This window comes from Perissodus microlepis, chromosome 20, assembly GCF_051167445.1.
Source record: "Perissodus microlepis isolate ML-2025 ecotype Zambia chromosome 20, ASM5116744v1, whole genome shotgun sequence".
NCBI classification, from domain to species: domain Eukaryota; kingdom Metazoa; phylum Chordata; class Actinopteri; order Cichliformes; family Cichlidae; genus Perissodus; species Perissodus microlepis.
The window spans coordinates 28,157,664-28,169,121 of NC_140480.1; the positions used below are offsets into that span (position 1 = coordinate 28,157,664).

The 11,458-nt window shown below is 36.9% G+C and overlaps 1 protein-coding gene across 1 annotated transcript; it reads left to right on the forward strand.

The window, feature by feature from the left end:
- Positions 1–324: 324 nt before the first annotated feature.
- LOC146364779 (uncharacterized) lies at positions 325–1,763 on the forward strand. Its single transcript, XM_084917757.1, has 4 exons — positions 325–590; positions 837–944; positions 1,085–1,258; positions 1,337–1,763. Exons 1-4 carry the CDS (start codon positions 444–446, stop codon positions 1,496–1,498), a joined length of 591 nt encoding a protein of 196 aa, XP_084773883.1. The 5' UTR covers positions 325–443; the 3' UTR covers positions 1,499–1,763.
- Positions 1,764–11,458: the final 9,695 nt, after the last annotated feature.

Genomic DNA, 11,458 nt, shown 5'->3' on the forward strand with positions numbered 1-11,458 from the left:
CTTTGATTAGAAAATGTTTAAGCGAGTTGGCCTTTTTTCGCTTGTAGCCTTATCACAAACAGTAAAGCATGAAACTGTGGTGGCGCTGACTAATTTCATATGATGTGTGATTAGAGCAACTCAATAATTAAAAAAGGGAAAGACGTGGATTTTGCAAGCCGACGAATATCATTGTTGTGATCGGAGTTTCGCATTCTTCCAATGAATTCGACCTGAATTACCTAATGCGTTTCCTGTCTTCCTGTTGCGTAGTTAATTGGCTCACACCTGAGAGGGAAGCCCTTGGGAAACCCTGCATTGAGTCACACAAGTTAAAAGCATCCCTCGCGCTCTCATTCTCAAATCACACTCAGACGGGGCGCGTTCTTTTTAACAGACGATATTTAAGGACCCAGTACCTCTCTCACAGAAAGGATCTCACAGCAGGAGGCAACTAACTAACCATGGCGCACTCTTTTACTTTTGCTGTTCTCTCTTTGATGTTTTTTTCCACCGCGTCTGCTGCTCCAGCCGGGCATCAAGAATCATGCGTTGATATACAGACCAGTTCGCTGGAACTTAATAAAATTGCTAGAAATGTATCTCTGGAGGTGAGTTGTTTAATTTTTTCAAGCAATTTCTTAATTTCTCCTTTTTAACCACTAGTGGAGGGGAAAACAAACTTTTTACTGCGCATTTGGAATATGTTTTGCTCACTCAAATGCATGCTTAGACGATGCCAAAGCAATAAACACATTTAAAAAGTCTAGTTTTAAAGTATGAAAGGTTTTCTCACAGGAGATACATTACATTGTACCACGATGTGCTCATACCGACTGTTTCCAAATGTTCTGCAGTCCCGAAAGGGATTAGTTACGAGGGAGGAGATGCCATTTAGCACCTACCTTGTGTGGATGGAATCAAAAGACATGTGTGATCCTGGGACCCTGAAACAGAAATCTCTGGTAATATCACCTATAAGAATTATAAACTGTGACATGAATTTAATTGAACTGATATTGACATAAATCTGTGACTTCAAAATACGATATGTTATCTGATTAGGTGTGATTTCTAATCCTTTTTGTCTATTCTTCGTCCTTAGCCATGCTTTGGGAAGATGATCAAAGTCCTTGACCGTTACAGAAGTCTGGTGAGGATGATTTCTGAATTTGAAAGCTGCTCAGAGTTTGCCAGCCAGGTGGTGCCAGTGATAAATAAGCTGCACACTGACGCGACGAAGTGCGCTGATTCGAAGGGAGACTGGGGAGCAGTGAATGTAAGTTTGGTCATCAAAGTATTTGCTTTTGACAACAGCACTGATGCAGCATGCTTACTGATCGTTCCGATTCTGCAGGATCTAGCCTTCGGAAAAGTAACAATTCTGGAGTGGGAGAAGCCGTATCTGTGTAACTACATTCTGGACAGACTCTTCTCGTTCTCCATCTTCACCGCTCGCGTCCTTTCAGTTGGAGATCCGGCTCACCACACAGACGGAACGACTCAGAAATGCATGTAGAACCTCACAGTATTTTAAATACTCAATGTATTGAGCATCTTTTAAATTGATCACAGTGATCGCAGTTTGTAGTGCAGTTTTCTGTAGTTAATAATTTATCGATTTTAATGATCTTTCCGAAAGGTTTGATATATTTATTAAAGTTTTTATTTATTGTATTTATTGTTTTTATTCATAATAATCAATGAATACTTAATGTATTCACCACTGTATTTTTCATTCAAATTGTATACAGTATTTATTATAATAAAAACTGCTACGCATGATAACGTGTTTTGACCCTTAAATTTATTTAGATATATATTTTTTATTATTATTATTTATCCTATGGCGATTGTTCTTTTTGCCCAAACGATCACAATAAATGCTTACTCATTCAGGAAATTTATGAAGTTACCTGCGCTGAGGTATCCCTCTTTTCATTGAATAATTTTGAATAATAATGTTATGGTGCTAAAAGGAAGCTGTGCTTTCCTAAAACATTCCTGCTGCACTACTTCCTGCATATTTCCTCCCAGTCAACGCCTCTGCTCAGACCTGTTTGTTTGCATTCAGATGATGCAACGCATGCGCAGCGGCAATTCAAAGAAAGGGGAAAAGAGAAAGCATATGACACGTTTTAAGGGGAAGAGGAAGTATTAATGAGGCCAGTGAGCGTAAAGGCACTAGGCTCGAGAGATTTTGTAATTACGGTTATGATAATTTAAAAAAAAAAAAAAAAAATCGTGGGCGGTGTATTGAAGGGATTAGGTCATAATTATTTCCTTTAAAAAAATCTTGAACCAATTACATTGCAAAATGAAAAGATCACCAAATACGACACAATATACTCATGGCAATCAGATGTAATCACATGATTTTAAGATCAGGATTCAAGCTTTTCCTTTTGATAAAGCTTACAGACTGGGGAACTTCCAGTGATGCACTAAGCATTTCTTTCCTTTTCCCCTCATTCATCATGCATATTATTAACTCCTGTCTTCTCTCCCCCTAAGTCCATTGCTTTATGATAAAAATCTAAAATGTAAATGTTAAAAATTTCAGTCTGGATTGAAGAGCTGCCAATGTGACTCAAAATGTTTTGTTTTTTGCTTTTGCGCACCAGTATCAAAACAGCAACTGTTTGAGTCTGTTATTTTGCAGAAACTGAAGATTTTCAGTTATTCCTTCCCACCTTTGGAAAGGACAGCTCAAGTTAATCAATAGAATTACTGCTGAAAAAAACAAAAACAAAACAAAAAAACTAGATGGCTGTGTAAAGATGTTTGACCATACTGGAACATATTGTACAGTCTTTTTTTATTTATTTAAACTCAAACAGCAGCTGTCAAAACAGCAGCTCATGATCCACTTTTTTTGTCCCTACTGTGAGTGTGCTCTATTATGTTGCAAAAACTTAAGCAGTTCAGTGTCCCTGATTCTGAAACGCTCATCGTTTATGACAGGGGTCCCCAATCCCAGTCCACGAGGGCCGGTGTCCCTGCAGGTTTTAGATGTGTCCTTGATCCATCACAGCTGATTTAAATGGATAAATTACCTTCTCAACATGTCTTGAAGTTCTTCAGAGGCCTGGTAATGAACTAATCATGTGATTCAGGTGTGTTGACCCAGGGTGAGATCTAAAACCTGCAGGGACACCGGCCCTCACGGACTAGGATTGGGGACCCCTGGTTTATGATTATGTCGATTGGTCAGTCAGAGGATTCTTAGATTAGCCTTTATTGTCTCCCTTGGGAGAAATTCACCTTGGTCAAATGAGGCAAACATGTCATCTAAGAGATCAGACACATAGAAATCCTCATTACCACATGCAACCACCCATTGCCATTTAATAATATGATTGATAATGGCACTATAGAAAATGTGGTTTGGTCAGTGGTTGTTGATCAATGGTCATGAGAATTTGCATAATCATGATGAAGGAACTGACCACCCAGCCCATTGTTCCTTCAGTGGGCTGGTTTCAGTCATTATGCAAATGTACTGTTTTTAAGATTTGGGGAAACATGCAGTCAGCTGAGACTGAAGAAGTCACTTGGATGAGTGACGAAACGTTTCTCCCACTGAAAACGCTATGTCCACATGAACAGAATCAACTTTTGGAGAGTGGGGTTTCAACAATCCATTCAAATTTGGCTTACATTCACTGAGAATTTCAAGGTCAGCTTAATTTATTTAATTTATTTGTCAAAGATTTGAAAACAAAATACATTCTAAGACTTTTTTGCCAATATATACACATATATTAAAAAAACCAAAATGAATTTGTGATCAAAAACTTTATTCACCTGATATTTACTAAAAATGTAAGCAAATTTTACTAAACAATAAAATTAATGCTACACATTTACTATATCCACAAAAATAACAAATAAATATACTCAAAATTATGTCAGGTATATTAAAATAGGTTTCAACAGAGCAAATAACAAAAGCTTCTACTGTGTGCTTCTTTTTACTGCACTAGAAACCCCTTAAAGTATATGTAAAAAGAACAAAGAAAACAAAATGAACATGTCCATAATACAATAATTCATTTACTACTATAAAAGTAAATACTGCCCAGAAAGTGACCTGTGTTGGCAGATATTTGTGCTCTCAGAGTGCTTCTTGTTTAATTGTGTGAAAAAAGTGTGACGCTTAAATTCATCAGAACATAGTGTACGGTAATCGTGTGGTCAATAGCAATGAGATCACTTCTCTTTTTATTTATTTATTTATTTATTTAACAACATGCACATGCTACCGGGAAACAATATCCTCAGGATCCTCCAGCACTACTCCCCCCCCCCCCCCCCCCCCAACCCCCCATTTTACTGTTAGAGGGACAATAACCAGGTGAACTCAGGTGTAGATACCAAGTGAGAGACACAGCATAGGTCAAAATGATTTTTGCGAAGAGTAAGGGAAAATGACTAGGGATGCCCAGAAGGCAAGGGAAAGCCAAGTCTGAGTTGGAAGGGGGAAGTGGTTTGAGTGCAGTGATGTAGTGAGTCAGAAGGAGATAAACACTGCAGCCAAAACAGAAAATCTCCAAGTGGTAATTGTTAGCATATATGTAAACAGTTTGGCCACACATTGCAGCAGAGACCATGATGTGGCCACCTGTAAATATAAGTAGTAGTAGTTTGTTTTTGTTAACAGTGCTGGGAGGTAGTCAGATACATATTATATTTGACTGTGTTGACCTTTCCTACTCTTTTTACTATGTTAATACAATAAGAATAAAAGAAAACTGAGGGGTTTTTTTTGTGGTCTCAAATGATAAAAGTCACTGGGATTCAGTAAGGATGCATGCACAGACTGACATACCTTGGAGGAGGTATGGAGCCATATCTGACAATTTGGCCAATTATGAAACAAACATTTCCCCCCTCTGTGTGAAACTGAAAAATAATTCTAGCAGAAAATGACAAAACCTCCATTTCTCAGTATATTTCTTGGTGCTTCATTTTCCTTTCAGTGCTTTCCATCATATTCAACAAAATCTGCCAAGTTTGTGACTTTCTGTTGACTTGTAATTTTCACCGATGGGCATAGCATTAGAGAGGCTAACCTTCATTTTACTGCAATAAAAATCCTTCCCTTCACAACCATTGGGTGGAAGCCAGACTTTAGAAAAGTGCATGGTCATCCAAATATGGGACACTTAGAGAAGGACATCTGGTCACCTTAGCTCTGGCTTCAGTATTCAAGCCAGCACCGCTGTTAGTTATTTGATCCATATTTCTTTGAGGACAATGAATGTCTTTACAAAATTTCAGTCTAGACCAAAGAAGAGGTTCCTTAGAGCTGCTTGCTTTTGGATAGAAATTCTCTTATTCTGAGCCCCTCTATGACTTCTCATTTACATCATCCCCTAAAATAGACTGATAAATATACATTTTCCACTCAAAAAAGTTTGTCAGAACACCCTGAACATTCAGTCAGTGGTCATTAGGAATAACATGATTTGTGCTTTTTAATTGTTTTCACACAATGCTGGGAAGCAACCACATCAGAGTGACATAACAGGTAACAGCACTTCTGCTTTATTTCTCTTCAATCATTCTACTCATTCCCGCTCTCCAAGATGCTTCCCTTACTGCACCATCAGACTCATCAAATCAAGGTTGAATTTCCACACTTGAGTTTACAGCTCATTGTTAAGTACTAAGTGATTATAACCCATCAACTGCTGCAGATGATCAGACAAATTCTGTGTGGACAATTCAACTATTGTTTAATAAGGGCAAATAAAAGACTCAGAGGTAAATATTAAATTTCCCTAAAGAAAAATGTCTGACGCAGCAAGCTTAAGTTTTTCAGAATATCCGAGACATTCAGCCGGTTCAGTAACGACATCACTTCCTTTTTCTCCTTTTTTACACAGCTCTCGTGCTACTGAAGAGGAGTCTCCTCAGTGTGACAGAATAGCAAACAGTACTTCTGACTTTGTTCCCACTGGCATAGGCTTACTTATTTCCCTCCCAAGAGGTATTTCCATAAAATCAAGCTTGTTAAATTAAGAATGAATTGCCACACTTATACTTAAACACTTTACTGCTCTGAGCATTCTGAAATCACAATGCATCAACAGCAGCTACAAAGAGATTCTCTGTTTACTTTACTTCAGCTTTATAGTAGGACTGCACTGGAGTTTACCCAATGGCTAACTCAGTTTTCACAAAGTAAAAAAGATTAATAAATCATAATATAAGCCCATTTTATGAGTTCTGCATTCAATAAATAAAATCTTAATAGGCTATATCAACTGGAATCATCAGAAGTACTCATTATGCAAAATTATGTTTTTTGAAGCTTGGTGGGATTAATAAGTCACGGGGCTCTGGCACAAAAAATACGCTCCAACTGATCGACTCACCCAACTGTTTGCTTACTGTGGAAGGGGCATGCATTGAATGACAAAGCTTGACTAAAGGAAATGAAGCTACAGGAGATGAAATAAAAAATATGCATCTATTAGAGACCTGAAACTGATGTTTATGTAAAAACAAAAATAAATGATTAAATAGAGAAAAGGATGGTCAGGTGACTGGCTTACTTCCAGAGCTTTTTTTGCAGTTGTGTTGTGTAAAAATAATACTACTAATAATAATAATTATCCTTTTATGTGTCAAGATGATTATGACTGCTGGCGCCTGTGAATCAAGCTCATGGTGAATCAACTGATGATTGTAAGACCGTCACTGCAGACAGTCTTACAATCAATCATCAGTTGTACAATCAGTGTTGTCTGGGTTCAGCTGATGAGCATATTTCTCTTTCTCGCTATATTTATAATATAACATAAATGCTATAAGAGTCAAAGCATTTGCCCTTTTGACTGCTCAAACCAAAAATGCAGGTTAGTGATGACTGCTTCGCCTTGCTCTCCATTTAGCAAGAAGCCATTTCTTTATTTTTAAGCTAAGGAGTCTCTTATCAAAGAGAGAATACACACTGTTTGGAAAGGGAGTTGGCCAGTAACGTTGCACATAGAGACTCATTACAGAGTTGCAGTATAAAGAAGAACAAGGGGTGTCAAACTCCAGGCCTCGAGGGCCGGTGTCCTGCACGTTTTTAGATATCACCCTGGGCCAATACACGTGAATCAAATGATTAGTTTATTACCAGGCCTCTGGAGAACTACAAGACATTTTGAGGAGGTAATTTAGCCATTTAAATCAGCTGTGTTGGATCAAAGACACATCTAAAACCTGCAGGACACCAGCCACTGAGGCCTGGAGTTCGACACCTGTGACTGTTAAACAAATTCACAAACTTGATACTAAGAAAACAAATACAACTTAACAAGATGTCAAAGTGAAATAGATATCGAGTTTAACTCTCGATTTATCAGCATAAACTTGATGGTCTTAGGGAAAAAATACCACTTCCTTTCTCAAGTGAGAGCTGTGCATTCACAGCCTGACTGAAACTGAAGTATCTGCTCAGAAGGAACAGAGAATCACAACAGGCCATTTGTATGACTCAACTGAGCAATTGCTCTTCACAGAATAAATTCAGATCCTCCAAGTGAAGACATCCTGTTTTCAAGGATTAAAAAACAATAAGTCTGTGAACTAAGAACATCAAAGTAGCTGGGACCTTCCTGTGAATTCACAAGGTTCCTTTCAGGTAGTCCAGTCTTCCTACACAGTCCATTCATGTGAGGCTAACTGGATGTGAGGTAAATAAAGTGCATAATGTGTAGAACAAAGTACGGTATAATCAAATGAATGTATGACTACATGGTTAAATGTGGCCACTTCATACTACAGTATAAAGCATTCTGGGTAGTCAGAAAGTCTAGAAAAGACTATGAATGTCAGTTCACTCCATTTATGTATTATTTTTAATTTCATGGCAAAATTAATCAATGCCCACGATACCATAGAAGCTAACAGTGTAATTCTGTAGTTCACTGGTGGCTTTGTACAAAAAAATAGACAAAGATATAGCTCAGAGTTACAAATGGAAAACATACTGAGCTGCAAGACCCGTTTGTAGAAAACATTATTCATCTCTATAGTAGAAAAGAGGAATACAAAGGTTACCTAGTCATAGTTTTAAAGTAATTTCCAATACTAGCTTCATAATACTTTTACACTAGAATAATATTTCATCTGCTGGCAGAGTGGTTTAGTTTTACTGCATAAAACACTGTCAGCTATGAATATTTAAAATTCAGTTTCACTGCGTTCCTAAACAGCACTAAAAGTAAATATTTATGTAAACCATAAATAAGAATTTGGGGTTAATTAAGGGTGATTTGGACAGATTTTAATGTCCTGCTATTACAACACAAAACAAAAATATATAAATGTATTAAAGAGGATGACTTATTTGAAGGAAGTCAAGTGAATTTTGATGACACCTGACGATTGCATTCAGTTGATGATTTCTTGAAAGGGAAAAAAGTTGTTTGTGTACCGACTATAGTTTCCCTTAAAAAATAAATAAACTGAATTACCGAGCACTGTTGATGAAAATGTTACTGATTAAAAATTATATATTGGAAATACTTTACATATTGTTAGAATTAATATTTGAAGCCTTAGTATCAGAGCTAGCCTTCTTGCCTAGTAAACAAAAATCATTGGTTATAATTTAGGTCTTTTATCTTAAAATCTGTGAATTTTAGAAATGATATAATTTGTTATAATCTTTGGCTGCCATACATGAATTGTCTATTAAATATTATTCCCACACATACTAAATTATGATTTCTACAGGCATCCAAATCTACCTTCAAAGACCAAACATCCAAATATCTTAGGGACTTCCATCCATCATGCTGCAGTAACTTTAGCTACATTCCCAAGATTCCACATTAATAAAGCCAGGAAACCTTCCATTTTTTTCCTATTTCTTTTTGTTTATTTTGTTTTACAATTCATATTAAATGTACTTTTTTTTTTACCTTTTTTTTCAATATTTTGACAAGCTGTGAGGAGGGAAATTTTTTATTAAACACGATGAACTGAGATGGAATTACCCTCATCTATTTGATGTGAAAAGGTCATATCATGTCCTCCTGAGAACTGAGGAAATCTTTCGGTTTAACTCTTTTGTCCACTACAGAGGACATAATGAATAGACTGGGTCTCAGAAGGATATGATCATATCATATTCTGAACGTGTAATCTAAGCCAAAAACTTTTTTGGAAACATCTGGGTGGTTTGAACAGCAGATATTTATCATTGGCTTAGACTAGGTTAAGTACTTTTTTGTACAGTTCCGTTCATACTTAGTTTATAGAGTTTTTTGGTCATAATAGTTCATGTAATCATGTTTTTATCATTATGAATTTGAACTCAACTTTCATTTCTTTACTGTAAAAACAACGCTCTTACCAATAGATGTGTGACTAGGTGTTTGTAATGTCATGGCTTCCATCCTCACTTTAGAAAGGCCCACTGTTATCATTTGTGTCCTGTTGCAACCCAGAATGGGGGAAAGATTATTACCTTATAAAACCACCTGAGAAATGGCCAATCAACATGCTAATAACTGAAGTTGCAATGGGCATGATGCATTATTTAAAAAATAAATAAATAAAATGAAATGAATAATAAAAGAAGGCTACTTCTTACAGATTTTCTGATATGCACTAGAAATTGAATTATATTCTTGTTGTTGTTTTAGAGGTTGTTTGGTGTTCCTTTTAAGATGCAGTGGGTCACATCGACATGGTCCCTTGGCTCGTATTTTGCCTGTATATTGTTTATTTGATAAATGAGAGAAGGTACTTTTGGCTGCTTTCTTGGCCCAGAAGCTAGCTTGTGACCCCCTGGGGATTTCTAGCAAATGTGTTATTCACTACACCAGCAAGTGTTTTTATTTTATTGTGACGTTGGTCCAATATGGCTGTAGTTAGCATGAATCCTGAAAAGAGGGTTAGAATATCTCATCTGACAACATTCAACCAGTTCATGAACATTTTTGTTGTTGATCCGGTGCCTGCACATATGAAGACCCACTGATATATTGTCTGTTGAATACTTTTCTATTGCACGGGTGATAATTACTTGGTTTGGATGACCTAATATCATGTTCCTAAGATAGAGATGATGATAAGAAGAAAATTTACTGGTTTCATCATGTTCACTATAATCACTTATGTAATATATTTGATCAAAACTAGCATGTGTCATTTTCCTCTGCTTTTCAAAGTCAACTTCCTCTTTGATCCTTAACCACTACAACATGTCATGTCACACTGATGAGAACATTATAGTGACTCTAGTGGCTTAACAAAAACGTTCCACTATCAATCATCGGACAAGAAAACCAAACCTAGTATTACTGTGCTTTTCAATCTTATGTTCCCTAAATTCACCCCATTTGTTGATTGTTAGTGTGAGAGTTATTGTTAATCTGCAGAGGATATTGTGCTGAATATTTAGATTAGTGCATATACACTCACTACATACTTTATTAGTACACCTTGCTAGTACTGAGTCAGAGCCCCTTTTGCCTTCAGAGCTGCCGTCTTTGTGACTGAGATTCAAAAAGTTCCTGGAAACATTTACAGATTTTAATCCATAGTGGCAGGATAGCTTAATGTAGTTGTTGCAGATTTATTGGCCGCATATCCATGATGTGAAAACCTTTTATTTCACCACATTCCAAAGATGCTCTACTGGACTGAGTTCTGGTGACTGTGGAGGCAATTTCCATGCAGTGAATCCTGCTGGAAGCAGCCATCAGAAGATGGGTACACTATGGTGATAAAGGGGTGAACATGGTCAGCAACACTACTGATTCAGAGTGTGTTTAAATGATGCTCATCTTGTACTAAGGAGCCCAAAGTGTAACAACAAAATATCCCCCACACCATTACATTACCACCACCCTGAACTGCTCATAGGTTTAAGTTATTTACCCTATTTTTGACCCCTCCAATCCATCTGAAAACCTTTTCCAATCTTTCATCATCCAATTTTGGCGAGCCAGTGTCCAGCAGGCAACAAGATCCCTAAACAAAAAGAAAAAGAGTCACGAGGGAAACTGACTGGCAGACAAACAGTATGACATGAGAAGAAACTGAGACAAAAGTAAACACAAGGAAATCAAGGAAAGTGGATGCTGGAGAGCGACAAGATACGGCTATAACTAATTACACAAGACAAGAAGGTCAAACTGAACACAAGGCACAATAAAACATGACTATCAAAATAAAACAGGAAAATGGATACAGGGATCTTAACTATATACAGGGAACACAAGGGAGGCAGGATAAACTACAAGAAGGAATACAACACTAACAAACTGCTACCATGGGGGAAAAAACAAGATGGCAAATCAAACTGCACGAGTATATAATTCACAAACTCAACTTACAAAAGAGAAAACAAATAGGCAATAAAAGGCATAATAATAATTCAGAATAATTATAGGAAGGCAAACTTAAGAAACCAACTGAAGATATTTAATGACAAACAGAATGTGAAAGCTCAACAACCACAAAACTG